At 43.2% G+C, this 22,282-nt stretch overlaps 1 protein-coding gene across 1 annotated transcript in view; it reads right to left on the bottom strand.

Moving 5' to 3' along the window:
- ANTXR1 (ANTXR cell adhesion molecule 1) overlaps positions 1-22,282 on the bottom strand; it is a 258,924-nt gene that overhangs the window by 79,896 nt on the left and 156,746 nt on the right. Inside the window, exon 14 of the mRNA XM_006049074.4 lies at positions 4,489-4,530. Coding sequence (XP_006049136.1) covers positions 4,489-4,530 — 42 coding nt within the window. The remainder of the gene's footprint in view (positions 1-4,488; positions 4,531-22,282) is intronic.

The following is a 22,282-nucleotide window of genomic DNA, read 5'->3' as shown; positions in this document are numbered from 1 at the left end:
TCTAGGACTTCTGATTGGAGCAGACATGTGTGTACGTAAGGGTGTATTTGTGCATGTGTGTATCGGATGTGTCATATGTCCACTGGAAAAAAAAGATGCCTGGCAGAAACTTGGCTCTTCACCCCTCCACAGTAGGATGCTAGTCTGGCTGTTTGTGTAGACACAGCTGTGAGAGGGACCAGGTCTGCTGCTGTTAAGGAGTTCAAAACAACAAGACACGTGTTTAATTTTTCTGTAGCCCAGTTTTCCCATCTAAGAAATTCTTGCCACAGAGAAATCATTAGCATCAGTGAGCATGATGATAAACCTGGAAATAAATCCATCATTTAAAGCCAGGTGCTTATTATTAATTGGGTGCTCACACAGTGTCAGTTCACTTAACACATGTCCCTCTCCCTCTCAAACAGTCAGAAAATGCATGGAGGGTGATGACCTTTAGAACTAAATTAGCAAGTCAAGTACTCCATTACTGATTCTTCCATAAACTGCCAATTATTTGGAATAACTGGAGATACTGAGGAGTCCTCAGCCTACTGCCAATTAGCAAAGACCCTAAACCCAGGAAATACTCTTCTTAGTTGCTAAAATTTAGCTTTCTTGTTTTTGTGGAGAGCTTGAAATTTCAAGTAATTTTTCTTTGTCTTGTCTTTATACACAGAAATATCACTGTCAGTTGCTCGGAATCTATAGCTCCAGAAAGAATGAAGTGGCTGGGCCAAAGCAAAAACAGTGCTCAGCTATGGGTGTGTTGGGTGAGAGTAAAGTATGATGCTGAATAGAACAATACTGCATAGGAACCTGGAATGTTAGGTACACAAATCAAGGTAAACCGGACGTGGTCAAGCAGGAGATGGCAAGAGTGAACATCAACATTTTAGGAATCAGTGAACCAAAATAGGTGGGAACGGGTGAATTTAATCAGATGACCACAATATCTACTGCTGTGGGCAAGAATCCCTTAGAAGGAATGGAGTAGCCCTCATAGTTAACAAATGAGTGCAAAACATAGTACTTGGTGCAGTCTCAAAAATGACAGAATGATCTTGGTTCTCTTCCAAGGCAAACCATTCAACATCACAGTAATCCAAGTCTATGCCCCAACCACTGATGTAGAAGAAGCTGAAGTTGGCTGGTTGTATGAAGACCTCAAGACCTTCTAGAACTAACATCAAAAAAAGATGTCCTTTTCATCATAGGTGATTGGAATGCAAAAAGAGGAAATCAAGAGATATGAAGTAACAGGCAAGTCTGGCCTTGGAGTACAAAATGAAGCAGGGCGAAGGCTAACAGAGTTCTGTCAAGAGAACACACTGGTCATAGCAAACACCCTTTTCCAGCAACACAAGTGATGACTCTACACATGGACATCATCCAAAGGTCTATACCCACATCAGATGATTATATTCTTTGCAGCTGAAGAAGCAGCAGCTCTATACAGCCAGCAAAACAAGACCTGGACCTGACTGCAGCTCAGGTCATGAGCTCTTTATTGAAAAATTCAGGCTTCAATTGAAGAAAGTACGGAAAACCACTAGGCTATTCAGGTATGACCTAAATGAAATCCCTTAGGATTATACAGTAGAAGTGATTAATAGATTCAAGGGATTAGATCTGGTAGACAGAGTGCCTGAAGAACTATAGACAGAGGTTTCTTGAATAAACTATGACAAACCTAGACAGCATATTAAGAAACAAAGACATCACTTTGCCAACAAAGGTCCATATAGTCAAAGCTATAGTCTTTCCAGGAGTCATGTACAGATGTGAGAGTCGGACCATAAAGAAGGCTGAGTGCCAAAGAATTGATGCTTTTGAGTTGTGGTGCTGGAGAAGACTCTTGAGAGCCCTCTGGACAGCAAGGAGATTAAACCAGTCAATTCTAAAGGAAATAAACCTTGAATATTCACTGGAAGGACAGATGCTGAAGCCGAAGCTCCAATACTTTAGCCACCTGATGTGAAGCGCTGACTCATTGGAAAAGACCCTGATGCTGGGAAAGATTGAAGGAAAAGGAGAGGGGGCGACAGGATGATATGTTGGGATAGCATCACCGACTCAATGGACATGAGTTTGAGCCAACTCCAGGAGATAGTGAAGGACAGGGAAGCCTGGCATGCTGCAGTCCATGGGGTCACAGAGAGTTGGTCATGACTTAGTGACTAAACAACAAGAATAAAGAGGATAACTGAGAGTTTATTATAAAGTTGTGTTCATTTTCTCAGCATATTTATTACCTTTAGGATATGATGCTTATAGAGCTGATGAAAGTTTGGATAATTGATACTTATTCATATATATGGCAGAAAGCGTTTAACCTCATTTGGCTATTAATTAAATATTAGATATTGTAAATCCTTTGGGGATAAGTCAAAGATCAATTAGATACAGTTCCTGACCTTCACGTATAGCTAATAATCTTAAACTTTGATGCAGAAGGAAAACGTCAATAAAATACCCTGGGAATATACAGAAAGGAGAAATTAGCTGTGGTGAAAGGAAATTAGAGCACAGGAGCTGTCCTTGAAGGGCTGGTGGGATTTGAACACAGGGAGCCAGAGTGGAGAAGGTTGTCTAGGTTCAGACTGTGATTCAGGGCTTCGTGTAAAATACTTTCATGGGCTGGGTTACGTCATTGTTTCTGTGGGATTTCTTTTTTATGATTATTTTCTTTTTTTCTGCCAAAACACATTAGGAAGGAGATGAGGGCTGCTGAGCTCACAGGGCCAAGGAGCAATCAGGACCAGCACGCATACCCAGAGAATCAGCGCCCCCGTTAGCCTGCCCTGGCCAGCCTGGAAGCTCCTATAGATCTAACACAGCCTGCTAGGTCTCAAGGGCCCCCAGGCTGTCACTGTAGCTCAGGTCTGCCTTCTAGAGGTGAAAGTATGACTCCCATAAGAATATTGGATGGAACTGGAAAAATCCAACTACTTGTCTTCTTTTGCGTTTAGCTATTCTTTCTCGGTGATTTACTGACTTGGGCTTTATTTTTTTCCTCCAGAATTGTGGGACTTCACTTTACAAATACTTATTGCATTTGTTTTGTGCGTGGAGTCCTATGCTAGATGCTGGGGCCTGGGGTCAACCATACCCCACAGTCTTGGACCTAAGACCCCTGGTGTATTTTGGCTATGGTGGCTGCCACATCACCTTCCAAAAGCAAATGCAGAGCCAGCGGCAGAAGAAAGGGTAATAACTCCGCTGATTGAACATGATGAGTGAAGGGAACATTCTTCACTTCAGGGCAAACAGAGCAACCTCATCGAGAGTTTCTTGCCCTATTTTTCTCAGGGAGTATAAGACACAGCTGCACACAATAGAACCACAGCCAAATTGGAACCGGGGGAGCTAGCCACGGTGCTTTCTCTTGAAGGATTAAGAAGAGGCTTTTGTGGATGTCAGGAGAGTTTTTTTCCCTCCCTTAGCTGTGCACAGCAATGTAATTTCCTCCACTGATTTCTGGGCAGAAAGTTAGCATTCCAACAAGATGCGCTTTAATTGATTGCAGTTATTAAATCCCTTAGCTTACAAGCTTATAGTTCAGGATATAAGAGCCACATGGAATTTTAATCATTATCTTTTTTTCTGTATGAAGGAAATTTGACAAAGGCATTGGGAAGAGGAATAGTGAGGGGGTGGTGCTCAATTTGCATGCAACCTACCTTAGGGATTAAGGAAAATGAACTGCAAACCTCACTGATATCTCTGGATCCCACTCAGCTTGCAGACCTGTACTCTGGCTTCTAAATTGGTGAATGCCACATTGAGGGAAGCCAGCTATCCCAGGAGTAATCAGAGGACTAGGAAAAGTACTGGGCAGGCACTGCTCCCCAGGGATGCTCCTTCTCACCATTAGCCTTTAACGCCTCTAGGCCACACATGACCACATCTGCTTATTGGGCAATTTACGATGGAATCTAAGACATTTTTCTCCTTTCCAATGATGAGGATCTAATATCCTATACAAGGCCAGAATACTAGCATACTGGAGGGGGCTCCAATAATTTTCTTTATTGCCTGGCAAGTCTTTAGGTAACATTGTTTTAAATTAAAGGAAAATGTAATACTTCAGCATCAGTCTGTTCCTAGAATCACTGATTGTTTGGAGAATGTGGCAAATTCACTCCGATCCACACACAAAAAGCATTGTCTCTTCAGGGAGAAGAGATCCAGCAAGTATCTGTTTTGGAGGAAAAATCAGTACCTCAGGGCTCCAAATAATTGTACTGAGAAAACCATTTATGTTCACATCTCAATTTTTTCTTCCAGGGAGAAAACCTTCCAAAAACCATTGTGCCTCCAGCTGTCAGTTCAGATCAGTTCCTGTTTATCCTTGGTTAAGAAAGAGCCAAAGACCTCCCTCTTTGCTGCTTCATATGCAGTGGGAGTCTAGGCCTGATGTAGTTCTGCTCTGTGGGGGCCTGAGCCTGGGACCAGCCCAGTCAGCTCTCTGTCCCACCCTGCCACCCAGCCCACCTGGTCACTCACCTCACTTTCCTCAGCAGGGGGTGGAGGGACCTCCTTGATAATCTGAAAAGGAAAAAAAAAAAAAGAACAAATGAGTAGAAATCTCCAGCCACCTGCTCCAAAGGTACCTGGGTGGTATGGCCATAATTACCACCGTAATGGGTTCAAGCAAGGCAGGTGTCTTTCTGGGCAGACTAACTCAGTAATTACAGCATGATCCATCTGAGGGCTCCACACTCAACTGTGCCTCTTATAGTTTTGTATAGGGAAAAAAATATTCCACAGGTAACAGTTTCATCTCTTACCCCAGGTAATGTCCTGCAAATGTATTCACTCATTTATTCATCTAGTCATTCCTGCATCGACTCATTCACCAGTCCACCCGAACCGCTGCACATCTAACAAGAATGGTACACAACAGAAGTTAAGATAGTGCTGCAGAGGTCAGTCAGGTATGGGCCACACTCAGACTGCTGGCAATCCCATTAACTGTTGCTGGCCCCGGGTGGTACTCTTGGAGGGAGGGTGTGACAGGCAGGCAGACTGATTCCCAACAGAAGGCAGCAAAGAAGGGCTAACCAGGGATTCCTTTCAGGGCCTTGAAACTGAAGAGGTACAAAGATTTACATATCAATATTCTAAGACTGGACTCCACAAACACTGCATCATCTGGGTTAAAGAGAGATGTGTGGTCACTTTGGGAAGGCAAGCAATTGGGAGCCACTTCTAACCAACGAGAGGATGGGTAACACATGGGAGAAGGACAAGCAAGGAGGACAGAGGGGTGGCAGTAAGCCACCTGTCCTCATTTTTATCTCCAACTTGGACATCCATTCATAAAAGGAAAGCTCTTGCCACCTTTAAGTTAATTCTGTTTAAAAATTTTTACAAGGCAGTTTGGCCATTTATTCACTCTGACTCTACCACGTGAAAAAGCTGGCTTAAAACTCAACATTCAAAAAACTAAGATCATGGCATCCGGTTCCATCAATTCACAGCAAATAGATGGGAAAAGGTGGAAACAATGGCAGATTTTATTTTCTTGGGCTCCAAAATCACTGCAGTGGTGACTGCAGCCACGAAATCAAAAGATGCTTGCTCCTTGGAAGAAAAGCTATGACAAACCTAGACAGTGTGTTAAAAAGCAGAGACATTACTTGCTGACAAAGGTCCATATAGTCAAAGTTAGGGTTTTTCCAATAGTCACGTACGGATGTGAGAGTTGGACCATAAAGAAGGCTGAACACTGAAGAATTGATGCTTTCAAACTGTGGCACTGGAGAAGACTCTTGAGAGTCCCTTGGACAGCAAGGAGATCAAACCAGTCAATCCTAAAGGAAATCAACCTTGATTATTCATTGGGAAGACTGAAGCTGAAGCTCTAATACTTTGGCCACCTGATGGGGAGAGGCAACTCATTGGAAAAGACCCTGATGATGAGAAAGACTGAAGTTAAACGAGGAAGCAGGCAGCAGAGGATGAGATGTTTAGATAGCATCACCGACTCAATGGACATGAATGTGAGCAAACTCCAGGAGATAGCGAAGGACAGGGAAGTCTGGCATCTTGTAGTCCATAGGGTGGCAAAGAGTGGGACACAACTTAGTGACTGAACAACTACCACATCCCTCAAAGCCTCCGTCCTCTCACACTCCAAACTTTATTATCAGAATGTTGGGACCCCAACATGCAGTCCTTTTCCTGAGAATTCTGGAAAATACAAAAGTCATTATGTATCTTTTGATGTGTTAGCATCATCGCTGGCCTGAACCACTTCGTGGATGGGTGCTCAGGTGCTGTCCATGGGACCAGTTTCTTAATCTGATTGGAGAGCTCTACCGGCTACAGAGCAGGCTGCCTACTAGGCAGCTCTTCCTCCCCATCCCTCCGACTGAGCACATCCCACCTTTCATTTGATGGTTATTCTGGGGCCTCTTTTGGGTTCTGATGCCCACTGCTGTCACCCATGCTACCACTGTCTGTAATGTCATCTCTGTTGCTGAGATAGGCTACTCACTTGAGGTTCTACTAACACCAGCCAGGGCACTGAGCCCTCAGTCACCCAAAAGGATGGTATTCAATTAATCAAGAGGCAGAGGTGATCATTTCAAACTATTGTTGTATTTGCTTCCATTTCCTGGCCATTGTGAGAAACCTGCTGAAGGTGTTTGTAAAGTACAAAGCCATGGTTTTTCTTGCCCACTCAACACTGGCTCCAAACTCCTTTAAAAAAAATCTCTGAGGAGGGTCTGCTGCTGCTGCTGCTAAGTTGCTTCAGTCGTGCCTGACTCTGTGCGACCCCATAGATGGCAGCCCACCAGGCTCCCCCGTCCCTGGGATTCTCCAGGCAAAAACACTGGAGTGGGTTGCCATTTCCTTCTCCAATGCATGCAAGTGAAAAGTGAAAGTGAAGTCGCTCAGTCGTGTCTGACTCTTCGCAACCCCATGGACTGCAGCCTACCAGGCCCCTCTGTCCATGGGATTTTCCAGGCAAGAGTACTGGAGTGGGGTGCCATTGCCTTCTCCGCTGAGGAGGGTCATTACTGCCCAATGCAGACTTCCCATCGTCCCAGAGGCAGTGGTGATTTTCAAATAGGAAATGGAAGGAGGAGTGAGGAGCCAGGGACAACAATCTGGCATGCATCTCTTCTCTCAGGGCAGTCTTAGGGAAGGGAGTGAGAGGAGAGCAGGAGACTTGGGAACACAGACAGATGTCGACAAGAGTGCTGTGAACTATGTGCTTGAGGAGTACCCGAGGTGAACAGAGGTTTGGTGCAGAGCAGCTGGGCTTTTGTCTTCAAAATGCAATCAGCCTTGCCCCTTGCTGCATGGAAGTACAGAGTAGTTGTCACTTGTGAACCCCAGACCTGCCTCTTTCTGACTGTGAAGATCAGACAAGTCTCCGAACCTCCTTGAGCTCCACTGTCCACTTCTGTGAAATGGGAGCAATAACACTAACCTTGCAGGAACTGAGTCACGGTGAGCAATAATGTTTGCTCTGAAACAGGGTGGGTGCTCAATAGATGGTGCATACTATTATTAGTCCCCTTTCCCTTTCTTATAGTCACTGTCTCTTGCTTTTATCACATCTTTAATGAAGGTTTCACTTAACACTGCCTGCCCTCCCCTCCCCTCCGCCCCGCATATACCGAATGACTATGTATGGTGATTTCCAGATGGTGCAGCCTACAAGCCAGAGCTTCATAAAATGAGTGAGATAGGAGGCTGATGTTCAGACAGTGGCCAGAGGGGCCTGACAGTGGCCAGGGTATTCACAGGGGTCAGCAGCAGTGTGTTTTACCACGTATTTTTAAGCACATGACATCAGCTAGGAAGTGCAGATATCAGCCAAGTGGCCCACCACTCAGACCAACCCATCTGTGAGCTTATGTTCACAGTGTCTTATTGGATATTTATTGAATTTTACAGCCAACAATGTCCCAAGGGGAACCCAAAAGACAAAGCAAAGTGCAAGATTTATTAAGTGTTAATCAGAAGCAGAGTAATCTATAATCTAGATTCCACTCTGACATACTTGTAAACTGGCCACCTGAGCCTCTGAAAAAATGCCACAAGTTCAGGTAGACAGGATTTAAGCACTTCCATCTGGCCTCCTGGGTTGGGTGTCTGGCTGCATTCAGTGGGAATGAAGAAGACTTCCTATTGCCTCCAGCACCGCCTGCCGCCCCCTAAACACCACTCCCCCCCAACCCCACCCTGAAGTGATGGCAAGAGAGCATCTCAAAGTGCGATCCAGGCAGGCTGAGTTGAAGTCATATGATTACTCCAAGCCTCGAAGCTGGATGGGCTGCCTGTGAGCGAGCCAAACCTTCATACCAAGACCAGCGCCTGGGCCACCCAATGGAGTGCTCTGAGTACACAGCCACATCAGCCCTCCCCACCTCACCCGCCCGAGGGCCTGAGCCCAGGTGGCCTGGAGGAGCAACTGGGCAACAGCCTGCTTTGCTCTCCAGCCTACAGCCCACTGCGGCCTTGCTACACACAGAGTGGCCCAGGCTCACAGGATAAAATGCAGACTGCCCTGGCCCCCACAAGACCTGTAAGACAGGGCCCCCCACTTCCCTACCTCACTCCTCGCCACCTCCCTCCCCTTCACTTCTGCACTTCAGCCTCCTGTCACCTTCCTGCCCATTCCACGCACCTGGCTGCTTCTCACTGGGAGCATCTTCTGCCTAAATGCCTGCTGTGTTCCCTGCTTTGTCTGCACGTCTGCAGGTCTCCATTATGGGGTCTCACACAACCCAGTGTTTTCTGTCATACTTTTAAATGTAATCGAAAGTTAATTGCATAATTTCTGGGCTTCTAACTAGTATGACTGGAGGATCTTTATTTCTTACAAGAATGCACACAAGAAGCTGCTGAGCACTACCAAACTTAGGCTTGATTTGGGCCACTTCCCTTCTTAGAAGGTTCTGGAGCTTCCTCTCGGTTTTGGGTGGGCTTGTCAGCTCCTTCCTCACTAGGAGGGACAAAGAGAAGATGGATAAGGGTGAAGAAATCCTTAACGAAATGTTTAAGAGGAAAATCCCTCAACAGATATATTTGTAAGCATGTCATGGTAGGACTGGGGAGAACTCTGGTCTGTGATGTCTGGAACAGAACTGTCTCTGAAGTACGCCTGTATATATTTTAGATTTTTCTGGTTATGGTACAATTCACATAACATTAACCATTTAAAAGTGTGAGCCAATTATATTGGGTGTACCAGCTGCTATCAGGTGAACATGAAGATGCTGTCCAGTTGTCAGTAGTGACCTGGAAGAAATACACAAAACTCTCTCTCTCACACACACACCTCATCTGCTTTCTCACTTCTGTTTTCCCCTGTGCAATGCAATTACATATCACCCTTGTGAGCATGTGTACTTTTCTTCACTAAAACATTCACTATAGCATCCTTAACACAAACGTGTGTCCTGGTTAAATAAGCCAGGGATTCAGGGAAGGAGGAAAATCTTAAGCTTTGGTAGAACTCGTGAAGACGTGAGAGACAGAGGAAACCCTGAGAGCAAAGGAAACAGATGGACCCCTGAGGGCTTCATCAGAGACCACACTGAAGAACACAAAGAAAGGAGAATGGAACTCATGGGGCCCATCATTTGCTTTACAGGAGATTAGAAGCATGTGCCATGGATGAAGAAAAGGCTATAATGCTGAGAGCAGCAGAAAAACAAATCTGTGGCATTTTTTTCTTATTTGGAATCACACAAATAGCTTTTTTTTGTTGTTAAGAAAAGAGGACCCTGGCAAGACATCAAAAGCTGGGTTTCTATTTTAAGCCAGTGCAGAAGGAATAACAAGACAATGAGTCACAGCCGTCCACCTCTGTTGTTGTGATACTTCATCCTAAGAATGTCCTTCCTTCCGTCCTGTTAACTCAAAGGCATGGGGCTACATAATACTCAAACCCATCATGAAACTTCATGTGTTTATACTTTAAAAATTGAGGCATAGAGCTATTTATACTGTAGCATTATTTTAATTGGGCTTCCCTGGTGGCTCAGACAGTAAAGAATCTGCCTGCAATGCAGGAGACCTGGGTTCAATCCCTGGGTTGGGAAGATTCCCTGGAGAAGGGAATGGTAACCCACTCCAGTATTCTTGCTGGAATCCCATGGACAGAGGAGCCTGGTGGGCTACAGTCCATGGGGTTGTAAAGAGTTGGACATGACTGAGTGAATGACTAAAATACACACATTACTTTAATTAAGACTTTAAAGCATTTAAAATGCTAGAAAATTTTAGTGTATTATTAATGTTAAAAAATGTGTTACTTTAGAAGGCTTTGGGTGTTCTGTTCTGAACCTATTTCCCTCACTAGGCTGTTACTTTCATGGGGCTAAAATTCCATAAAGAATTGACATTTTATTTATTTTGCTTTTATTTTTAAATTTATTTTTTTATATCAAATTATTATTATTTTTTTTAATTTTATTTTTAACTTTACATAATTGGAGGCAAATTGCTTTACAATGTTGTGATGATTTCTGCCATATAACATCTCAAATCAGTTGTAATATACATATATCACCTCCTTACCTCCCCCCAACCCTCTAGGTCATCACAGAGTGCCAGGGTGGTCTCCCTGTGTTATATGACAACTTCTCACCAGTTATCTATTTTACACATGATAGTGTATATGTGTCCATGCTACTTTCTCCATTTGTTCCACTCTCTCATCCCCACTGTGTCCATAAGTCTGTTCTCTATATCTGCATATCCATTCCTTCTCTGCAAATAGATTCACTGATACCATTTTCTTAGATTCCATATATATGTGTTAATACATGATATTTGTTTTTCTCTTCCTGACTTACTTCATTCTGTATAACAGGCTCTAGAACTCACTAGAACAGACTCAAATCCATTCTCTTTTATAGTAGAGTAATAGTCCATGGTATATATGTACCACAGCTTCCTTCTCCATTCATTTGTCAATGAACATCTAGGTTGCTTCCATGTCCTAACTACTGTAAATAGTGCTGTAACGAATACATGTGTCTTTTTCAATTATGGTTTTCTCAGGGTCTATGCCCTGTAGCGGGATTGCTGGGTCATATGGTAGTTTTTTATTCCTAGTTTTCTAAAGAATCTCCATACTGTTCTCCATAGTGGCTGTATCGGTTTTTATATTCTCACCAACAGTGCACGAGAGTTCCCTTTTCTCTATATCCTCACTACCATTTATTGTTTAGAGATTTTTTGGTGATGACCATTCTGACTGGTGTGAGGTGATACCACGTTGTAGTTTTGTTTGGCATTTCTCTAATAATTAGTGATGCTGAGCATCTTTTCATGTGTTTATTGGCCATCTGTATGTCTTCTTTGGAGAAATGTTTCTTTAGGTCTTCTGCCCATTTTTTGATTGGGCTGTTTTTCTGATATTGAGCTGTATGAGCTGCTTATTTATTTTGGAGATTAATCCTTTGTCAGTTGTTTGATTTGTAATTATTTTCTCCCATTCTCCCATTTTAACCTTGTTTATTTCTTCATTTGCTGTGCAAAAGCTTTTAAGTTTAATTAGGTCTAATTTATTTATTTATTTTTGTTTTATTTCCATTACTCTAGGAGTAGGGTCAAAGAGAATCTAGCTGTGATTTATGTTAAAGAATGTACTGCCTATGTTTTCCTCTAAGAGGTTTACAGTTTCTGGCATTACATTTAAGTCTTTAACTCATTTTGAATTTATTTTTGTGTATGGTGTTAGGAAGAATTCTTGTTTCATTCTTTTATATGTGGCTGTCCAGTTTTCCCAGCACCACTGACTGAAGAGGCCGTCTTTTCTCCATTATATATTTTTGCCTCCTTTGTCAGAGATAAGGTGCCCAAAGATGCAGGGGTTTATCTCTGAGCTTTCTGTCTTGTTCCATTGGTCTATATTTTTGTTTTTGTGCCAACACCATACTCTCTTGATGACTGTAGCTTTGTAATATAGTCTGAAATCAGGAAGGTTGATTTCTCCAGCTCCATTTTTCTTTCTCAAGATTGCTTTGGCTGTTCAGGGTCTTTTGTGTTTCCATATTAACTGTGAATTTTTTTGTTTTAGTTATATGAAAAATGCCATTGGTAGTTTGATAGGGATTGCACTGAATCTATAGATTGCTTTGGGAAATACAGTCATCTTCACAATATTGATTCTTCCAATACAAGAAGATGATATATCCCTCCATCTGTTTGTACTGCTTTTGATTTCTTTCATCAGTGGCTTACAGTTTTCTGCATATGGGTCTTTTGTCTCTTTAGGTAGATTTATCCCTAGGTATTTTATTTTTTTTGTTGAAATGGTGAATGGGATTATTTCCTTAATTTCTCTTTCTGAGTTTTCTTTGTTAGTGTATAGGAATGCAAGGGATTTCTGTGACTTTACTATATTCATTGATTAGCCCTAGAAATTTTCTGGTGGCATCTTTAGGGTTTTCTATGTATAGTGTCATGTCATCTGCAAACAGTGAGTTTTGCTTCTTCTTTTCCAATCTGGATTCCTTTTATTTCTTTTTCTTCTTTGATTGCTGTGACTAGGAGAAGGAAATGGCAACCCACTCCAGTATTCTTGCCTGGAGAATCCCAGGGACAGAGGAGCCTAGTGGGCTGCTGTCTATGGGGTCGCACAGAGTTGGACACGACTGAAGCGACTTAGCAGCAGCAGGACTTTCAAAACTATGTTGAATAACAGTAGTGAGAATGGGCACCCTTGTCGTCTTCCTGATCTTACAGGAAATGCTTCAGTTTTTCACCACTGAAAATAATGTTTGCTGTAGGTTTATTATGTTGAGATACATTCCCTCTATGAAATTTTTTTATCTGTATCATAATTGGCTATTGTATTTTTGAAGTGACATTTTTAGAAACACCCTTCAAGTTATGGGAGAAATAATGGTATTTAGAGAACTTTTGATATATCTGCTGCTTAACCATTGTTGATTTTGTAAAGAGGACAGGAAGGACAAATGACAGGGCCTGACTTTCTCAACTGGTTTTTGGTCTTTTGTGCTTTCTATGCATAGTAAAACACCAAGGAATCTGAGTAATAATATTCCTTGAGTTTTGGGTAATTTTCAATTGTGAACTCATGTGCAGTTTGCATTTACCTATGGGAGTCTTATGAAGACTCAGCTAAGGGATCAGCCTGCCAGAGGGGATTCAAGTTTCATTTTGCAGATTCCTAAGTACTTCTAAACTGTGAATCCCTTTCTCTTAGTTTGTAACTTATAGAACCCAAAGTAATATATATTTGAACTCTAAAACTGAGAGGTTGTTGTTTTGAATTTTTAGGGACACACACATACACACATTAAACTCACAGCCCATCCTTTTACTCAAAGTCTCAGCTGTAGGCAGAAGATTCAGTCCTACTCTCAAACTTTTATGGACTTATGTAAAGTTATGAAACCAAATGTCTAGGTTATTGAGATTAGAAAATCACCATTGCTTTAGGGTCAGCTAAGCACCTAATTTCCAGAACTTTATTTTGTCCCTGGAAATGTCTGTTTTCTTGTGATCCTGGTTATGCACTTAAAACAAACTTTTATTATACATTTTTTCCAGGAATTTTTTGTTTTTATTTTTCTGTGAGGTCTAGTGTATCACCAGCTGGGAGTAATCGATTTTTTTGCAAATGATTACCTCCTGCATGCTCAGGAGGCATGCTAAGTTGCTTTAATCATGTCTGACTTTGTTCAACCCTATGGACTGTAGCCTGCCAGGCTCCTCTGTCCATGGGATTCTCCAGGCTAGAATACTGGAGTGGGTTGCCATTTCCTTCTCCAGGGGATCTTCCCATACCAGGGATCGAATCCGTTTCTCTTACATCTCCTGCATTGGCAGGCAGGTTCTTTATCACTAGCACCACCTCAGAGGGGTTAACTCAAATAAATGTATTTAGATGCTTAAAGTCATTTGGAGCTTTTGATTCAAAACATCGCATATTATGGGACTTCTGGACTGATACCTTAATTCCAACTCTTTTGCTACCTCCCTGGCCTTACAGCTCAGTTAGTATAGAATTCACCTACAATGCATGAGGCCCCGGTTTGATTCCTGGGTCAGGAAGATCTGCTAGAGAAGGGAGAGGCTACCCACTCCAGTATTCTTGGGCTTCCCTTGTGGCTCAGCTGGTAAAGTATCCACCTGCAATGTGGGAGATCTGGGTTCGATCCCTGGGTTGGGAAAATCCCCTGGAGAAGGAAAAGGCTTTCCCACTGCAGTATTCTGGCCTGGGGAATGCCATGGACTGTATAGTCCATAGGTCGCAAAGAGTCGGACACGACTGAGCGACTTTCACTTTCACTTTCACTGACCTCATAGGTTCTGTGTGAAGAGAAGCCATCAGAAGAGAGCTGTGTATAGAAGAAATGCCAATGAGATCTGAAAAGCCATATAACAAAAGGCTTTAGTCTCATGGATGGAAGGAGATGCTTGCTCTTTTGCTTTTACAATCTAGACTTCAATTCTGATTCCTTAACCTTATAATAAATATCTTTCTAATTAAAATCAAGAAACCAAGGGAAACTAGGCAATGCAATGTGGAGAATGTCCAGCAAGTATGAGATACTAGCTGATGACAGATAAATGAATCTTACTATACAAACAGTATAAATGTAATAGAAACCTCACAGCTGATTAAAGCTGGCCAAGTACTGCTTGAATTCAATAAATTTACACTGTAAAAGTTTAGTAAAGGATACTGCCAAGGGTGTTGATCTAGAATGTAGTACAAGACATTTTCAAAGAAATGAGCTCAACTTTTTTTGTCTTTTGCATTTGGAACTCAAATTCCAAATAATTCTTGGCCTTTCATCATATCTCCCTTAAGACCAGAATTATTTCAAAGGCAAAACTCATCCATAACTCAAGAGAAAATGGTGGCAAGAATTTTAACATCAGTTGATAAGGCCCAAATGATTTACATGGTAATTCAAAAAAATGGCTATGCATACTCTCCAGTAGACAATGTGCCAGGCACTGCAAAACTGAGACAGTTTTAAAAAAATCCATGAATTCAGATTCCCTGAAGCTTGGAGGAGCATCTTGTTTGCCTTGGTTATGAGCAAGATGATTCCAGCCACGGGGAGTGGCTGTGGATCTCATTGGGACACACACTGAGCAAGGATGGGGGGTGATGTTCACAGCGTGTTTGAGCTTGTTGGCATTGACGTACCCTTCGAGAAGGGCAGGAATGGGGCCATTCTTAGGAACCCAGGAATATGACTTTCAGCTAATTCAGCATTCTCTGGGATTATGTTTCCCAAACAGTCTTTGGCAGAATGTTAGTGTCCTTCCAGACATCGGTATGTCTACAGGTGTTTGGGAAGGAATAGTGTGCTAGGTGCTGGTATGTTAATGGGTGGGGATAGGACTAGGCCAAGGGGAAGGGGCTCCAGGATCAAAAGAAGCTTAGGTGGACATTGTTTGGAAATGTTGCCACTGACTACTTGCATCATATTTTGATGTGTAACCAGATTTGAGGATCACACGCCAGGACATGTTGAAGGGGAGGAGTAGATTCACTTATACTAGGTGAGAATAAAAGGAAGCAACCTTAGAGCCAATAAGGTTCCAATTTTCTAATTTTTCACATGAGGAAATGAATTTAAAAGATTTTCCTTTAACTGATGGACGATGATCTCATATTGGAATCCCGTTGTCTTTAATGACGGCTCGTTTCTTCCCAGCTCACTCGGGGGCGTGAGGATGGTGGTGGGTGGGCCAAGCAAGTGTCAAGACCAGCCCTGCAGGGGATGAGGGTAGCCATGAAGGCAAGGTGGAGATGACAACAGACTGGGCGTCTGGGGCTTGCGGTGCAGGGCAGGCCACGGCAGAGCTCTGTGTAATCTTGCAAGCTTCAGAGCAAGGCGTGTCCAGATGGGAGTGGGTGGAGGCTGGAAAGGGGTCCAGAAAGCACGATGAATCTAGGCCTAAAATGCCTGGCTAAGGAGCTGCTTGTACTTGTTAGGTTTCTATTAAATAAACTTCAGTAAATCCCTTTGGTGATGTGAGGTTTGGTTGTCTGGCCCTTAAAATTAAATATTATGCTTAAAGGTGTGGAGGGCAATATTTGAAGGCTTTATTTTTATTTCAATTTAAGGCATATCAATTTCCTGATTAGTTTTCATCCCTTGGAATTTGTCGCTGGTGATGACAAAGGGGCTTATTTGTTGAGCTACCCTGGAAATTCAATAAGGGAATTAAACATGATCCTTTACATAATTCTTTAAAAACTGTTTATAAAATACCTACAAGGCCGTTAAAAACAAAGCAAAGCAAAAGGGAACTGACTTTTGTTTATATTGAGAGAAATTCTCAATACAAGCACATAATCCTTTCCCAACAAACTGAATAAAAATATTTGCTATTATTTGAATAGAAATATAGCAATTTGATTTCACCTAAATAGTGTGGTTTAATTAGCTGGGTTGCAGAAGAATTGCGACTCTCTAGCACCCACTCCAGTGTTCTTGCCTGGAGAATCCCAGGGACGGTTGAGCCTGGTGGGCTGCCGTCTATGGGGTCGCACAGAGTCGGACACGACTGAAGTGACTTAGCAGCAGCAGCAGCAGCAGGATCTCTTTGGAGTAGGAAATGGCAACCCACTCCAGTATTCTTGTCTGGAGAGTTCCATGGACAGAGGAGCCTGGTGGGCTACAGTTCATGGGGTCGCAAAGAGTTGGACACAACTACCCGACTGAGCCCAGCACAGCAGGATCTCTTACTTTCTTTCTAGTTGTGGAAAAAAATGCACAACCTACTCTTAACCATTTTAAAGGGTACAGTTCAGTAGTGTTAAGTATATTCACGTTGTTAGGCAACCAAGCTCCAGAACTTTCTCATCTGGCAAAATACAGCAGGATCTTTTGTCTCAGGGCTCCTGACCCCATTTACCTTCCAATAAAATGGGCACATTTCTAGGATTATATTTAAGAAGAAGATATAAATATGCTTTGTTATGCAATGTTTGATACATATAAAACCATGTGTTAACAGACATGTAATTTATGAAACCTAATAATGATGCAAACACTCATGAGACTACCATGTCCTACAGTTCCACTGTTTTTGAGTTCCTTGCATATCCCCAAGATGATTTAGCTTTTTAGTTTAGTTTGGAAAACATATGAATTACATGCCAGGCACTGTACTACTTTGTAGGATGATTTTCTGTGACTAGTTTCTCCCTCCCCTGGAGGGGTTCATTGTATAGTGACAGGAACATATATATGAATGAATCACTGTGTTAGAATGAAACAGTTCTCTAGTCCAGTGGTACCCAATCTTTTTGGCACCAGGGACAGGTTTCATGGAAGACAATTTTTCCAAGGATGGCGAGGTTGGAGGGATGGTTTTATGATGATCCAAACTCATCATATTTAGGGTTCATGCCCCTATGGGAATCCAATGCGGCCACTGATCTGACAGGAGGCAGAGCTCAGGTGGTAATGTGAGCAACAGGGAGGGGCTGAAAATATAGACGAAACTTCCCTCACTGGCCTGCCTGCAGCTCACCTCCTGCTGTGCAGCCCTGCTTCTAATAGGCCATTGACCAGTGCTGGTCTGAGGGTTGGGGACCCCTGCTTTAACAGATGTGTGAAAAAAGTGCTATGAAAACCAAGGAAAGCTGAAGCTAATTCTCCCAGGTGGGAAAAAGGAAAACTAGTTAGATGGCGTAATCATGAGCAGGACTTCAAAGAGGAATTGTAGACAGAATAGATAAAGACTATGAGAATATTTCAGCAAGTGGAAGCAACAGAAAGAGATCAGTAATAACTACATGGTATGTTCAAGGAGCCCCAAAGAACAGAGCGAGCCTGGAGACCACTCTCCTTCCATTTGGCTACTCAAAGAACTTTGAGATTTATAAGTAACAGTCTTGAACTGGGCACGGTTAATGTTTGCGGAACTACACTCCTGGCTGCCAACAGCTTATGTCCACAGGGGAAGATTGACAAGTAAACAATCAGTAACAACAGCATGGTTGGTGCCATGAAGAAGCCCTCATGGGGTGCTTAGGGGGTCCATGCACACACAGGGAGAAGGGTAGGAGGTGAGGCTGGAGAGGGCGGTTGTGGCCAGACTGGGAAGGGTCTACACATGCCAAGTCAAGGAATTTGAAGTCTATTTTAGAGAACTTGAACAGTCATGAGGATTTGGGGCAGGGAAGGGAGTGGGATCATGAACTGTTTCCTTGATTTTTTTTTTTTTAAAGGAAAAAACCTAGTGATGGTAGACTAAAAGAGCAGTTAGAAAGTTACTGCAATAGTTCAGGTGGGAGATGCAGAACCTTAGACTAGGGCAATGACATCCATCCATTCACTCGTTCATTCATTCCAAACTATTTGTTTAGCAACTCCTGAGTTCTAGGTAATATACTTGGGCTGGGGTAGAGGATGTGGACAGAAGTGCCAGATGAGACGGGGTGTGAGAGAAGAGGATGCTCTATACACCATTCCAGAGTGAGAGAAGACAGGAAGAGAGAGAGAAGACATTGGCAATCACTCTGCTGTCTCTAGTTTGGGCAGCTCCGAGGATGATGACATATCCACTGATGAAGACCAGTTCTGGGGTCAACAAGTTTAATTGGGACATGTTGTGAGGGCGGGTAGAGATAGCCATGTTTGAGAAAGCCACTCGGTCCTGATACTATAGACCTGATCTTTTGAAGCCAAGGCCAGAGATGGGTGGGCACATTGAGGAGCCGCTAGCATATCCGTTGTAGCCGAAGTCATGAGCATTGGTAATATTGCCAGAGACAATGTGTAGAGAAGGCTGAAGACAAGGTCAAAGAACAAGAGGTGAGCAGCAGCGGAAGGAGACAGAAGAGTCAGCAGCAGCCAGCAGGGGACAGAGTGGAAAGGAGAGAGTGCCCACTGCTGAAAGAACTAGAGTAGGAAGAGAAATGAGCACTCCTGGCTGGGAGTTCAGGCTTGCAAGGGCTGGACTAGAGAAACAATGGTGATGGAGCCCAGGGTGCAGCAGGCTGAAGAGTGAAAGGAAGAACAGTCTGCTCTGCAGAGAAGTTTTCAGATGAAAGAGAGGGAGAAGGAATAGGGCAGCTTGAAGGAAGAATAAGCTATGACACATTTGTTAAGGTTGAAGGAGGCCAGCAGGCAGTGGGGAGGAAGATGGTGGAAAGGATGAAGATACCATAGGCAGAGGTGGGTGGCAGAGAACAGGATGAAAGACATGAGTGGAAGGAGAGGGAGAGGGGCCAGTCTGCATCCAGGGAAGCGAGGGATGTTGGAGAAGGATGCACACAAGTCTGTTTGAAGTGGAAGGTTTCTCACAGGATGGTTTCCATCTTCTCACTGAGACAGAAGAGCAGGTTGTCTGTTGAGAGTGAAAGGGCCAGAAGTAGCAGAGAACAGTCTGGGAGAGACACTGTGAGAGTGAAACTGGGGCTCCATACGAATGAGGTCAGAGTGTGCTAAGCAATTCAAGGACCGGTAAATGTGCCCTGGCTTCATCAGTGTGCTCGGGCTTCATCATTGTGCTCGGGCAATTATTTTCTGAAGGGATCAGCATCTTGGGAGCAGGAGAAAAGACTTAGAGTTGCTCTGTTCAGGTGCAGGAAGGGGCCAGGGCAGGTGGAGAAGGAGTTACGGAATCAAGGGTGTTCCTGAGAGTGGCAACATGGGGTCAGTAGGTTAAGAGACCATGTAAGCTTTTATTCTATCCCCAGATTTTTGATTTGGAGGAGTCAAGTCCCCACTACTAATCAGGGATCTATCAGTGTCTGATGACCTGCTGAAATTTAGGCCAGAGGTGATGGTCTTTCCCTGTGTACATGAAGCTACCACCCTAGCTGGACTGCAGGCTCTTGTTAGGGTGCTGCCTCTTGGCTGAGACGATGGTAGACACCCAGGGTTACCTATACTTTCTTCATCTATATTAGATGATATTTACTGCTAATACCACTGATTTATTGTTGACTTTTTCACTCTTACAATATATTTCAACCCTTTTCTCATGATCATCTTCTTATTTAGATTTCTTGGTCTTCCTTTTTTTAAAGTTCAATTGAGAAAGTTCAATAATATTGGACCAACTAATAAGTAGATAGAATGGCCATTGCATGACTTAAAGGGTTCTAGCAATGTCCCTTGTGGAACTGAGGCAGGTCTCTATTTACTTATCTATTTTGGGGTAAAATATTGGCTCCTGAATTCCCTTTCTGCAATGGCAAATAAACCCAGGCTACATAGTCGAGTGACTCTCTCCCTTTCAATGGGAATGTTTTTCGTGCCAGTGAATAAAGGTAGGAATCTTAGAAATCAAAGGTTTACCTGGGGATATTGAGGTCCATGCTGGGAAACACTAAAAGGTTTTGATCCAGGGTCTGGAAAAATTCTCTCTCCATTGGTCATCACTGATAGACTATTCTCTGCTATTTGGGCAAGAAGTTAACCCAGGTTTCATCTAGGCAGAAGATAAGAGCCAGATGGGAGTAAGGTCCTTTCAGAAAGGCAAAATGCAATGAGTAGCACCAGTCACTCTCACCCTTTAGATTTCTGCTTCCAGATGGGGCCAGCAGGAAGCAAGAAGATGCTGAGTTCTGCAGAGGGCCAGCTTGTAGTAAGCAATACACTTGCTCTGGTCATTACTTTTAAAATGTTCATTATGATGAGTAAAGAGTGATCTAATTGCCTGCCCCCCTACCCCTGCCACCCTCCAGGACTTTGTGGACCACCCCCATTCCCAGTTCATATCCAGCCACTAAAGGGTTAATGTTTGGCTCAGTTGCGATGGGGGGCCTTGCGGGTTGTTAAATACTTTAAATATCATTCCTGGAGAGAATTGTGCAGAAGACAGAGGAAGGACACAGCAGAGAATCCTCATGGGCTCCTCACGTTACAGACCCTTTCTGCTCTCTGGTTATTTTCCATCATTGAGATGTAGCTTTGGTACCAGGTCACTGAGGCATTCCTCACACTCGAGGCAGGGTAGAGAGAAGGACAGAGGAAGGTTTCAGGACCATCAGTTATAAGGATGCCCTCTGTCAGTCCCAGACTTGGAGAGGGATGCTGTCAAACAAGGGAGAGAAACTTCCTGCATTCTGCCTTTTAGGGAGGCAGGAGATGATGTTTGCCCTCCTTCCTGTATACTCCCTTCAGAAAACACATGACTTTATCCTATCCCCCTCAGAACATCACCATTCTTGAAGGAAGCCAGTGATCAGGAAGCAATTTTGGGGGTACACCAAGTGTCAGCCCCAGCCAGCTTTCAGAAATAGCTGTGAGGGCAGTTTCTATAGACCTCATAAACAGGGAAATCAATCTCTAAGATCTTCCCCTTGCAAAGAAATCCTTCAGGACTTACAAAATCAGACCGCATTAAGACTTTTGGCTGTCTTCCAAAGCAACATAGGCTTAACCAGATAGAATTGTTGAAAAATATTTTGAGTATTGCAAAACAACCTGGCCTTATGTAATCCTGCTCCCAATAATGAAAGGCGTTAATTAAGAGACATTTTCCTGGAAAATAAAACCACAATAAGATATCATCTCATGCCTGTTAGGATGGTTATCATCAAAAAGACAATAACAAGTGTTGGTGGAACTCCTTATACACCACTCATGGGAGCATAAACTGGTATAGCCACAGTGGAAAACAGTACGGAGGTTCCTCAAAAAATGAGAAATAGAACTACCATGACCCAGCAATTCCACTTTTAGGAAACAAAATTACTATCCCAAAGAAGTACCAGCAGCCTCGTATTCATTACAACCTTATTTATAATAGCCAAGAGGTGGAAACAACCTATGAAGGATGAATGGATAAAGAAGATGTGATATGCATATACAGTGAAATACTATCCAGCCATAAAAGAGAAGGAAATCCTTCCATTTGCGACAACATGGATGGACTTTGAGGACATTACGCTAAGTGAAGTAAGTCGGGCAGAGCAAGACAAATACTGTATGATCTCACACGTGGAATTTAGAAGAACCAAATTCATAAAAGCAGATCATATTTGTGGTTGCCAGAGGAAGGGGTTGGGGTACAGGTTTGAGGGTAGAGGAACTGAGTGAAGGTAGTCAAAATGTACAAATTTGCAGCTAGTTCTAAGATAAATAAGCTCTGGAGCTGTAATGTAAGACACGATGTCTACAGTTTAGACTACTGCACTGTCCATTTAACAGGTGCTAAGAAAGTAGTCCCTGGGCTTCCCTGGTGGCTCAGTGGTAAAGAATTCATCCGCCAGTGCAGGAGACATGGGATTGATCCCTGGGTTGGGAAGATCCCCTGGATGAAGGAAATGGCAACCCACTCCAGTATCCTTGCCTGGGAAATCCTATGGACA

This window comes from Bubalus bubalis, chromosome 12 (genome assembly GCF_019923935.1).
Source record: "Bubalus bubalis isolate 160015118507 breed Murrah chromosome 12, NDDB_SH_1, whole genome shotgun sequence".
Taxonomy (NCBI): Eukaryota; Metazoa; Chordata; class Mammalia; order Artiodactyla; family Bovidae; genus Bubalus; species Bubalus bubalis.
The sequence above is the reverse complement of the archived record's forward strand: the minus strand, read 5'-3'. Positions and strand labels throughout refer to the sequence as shown.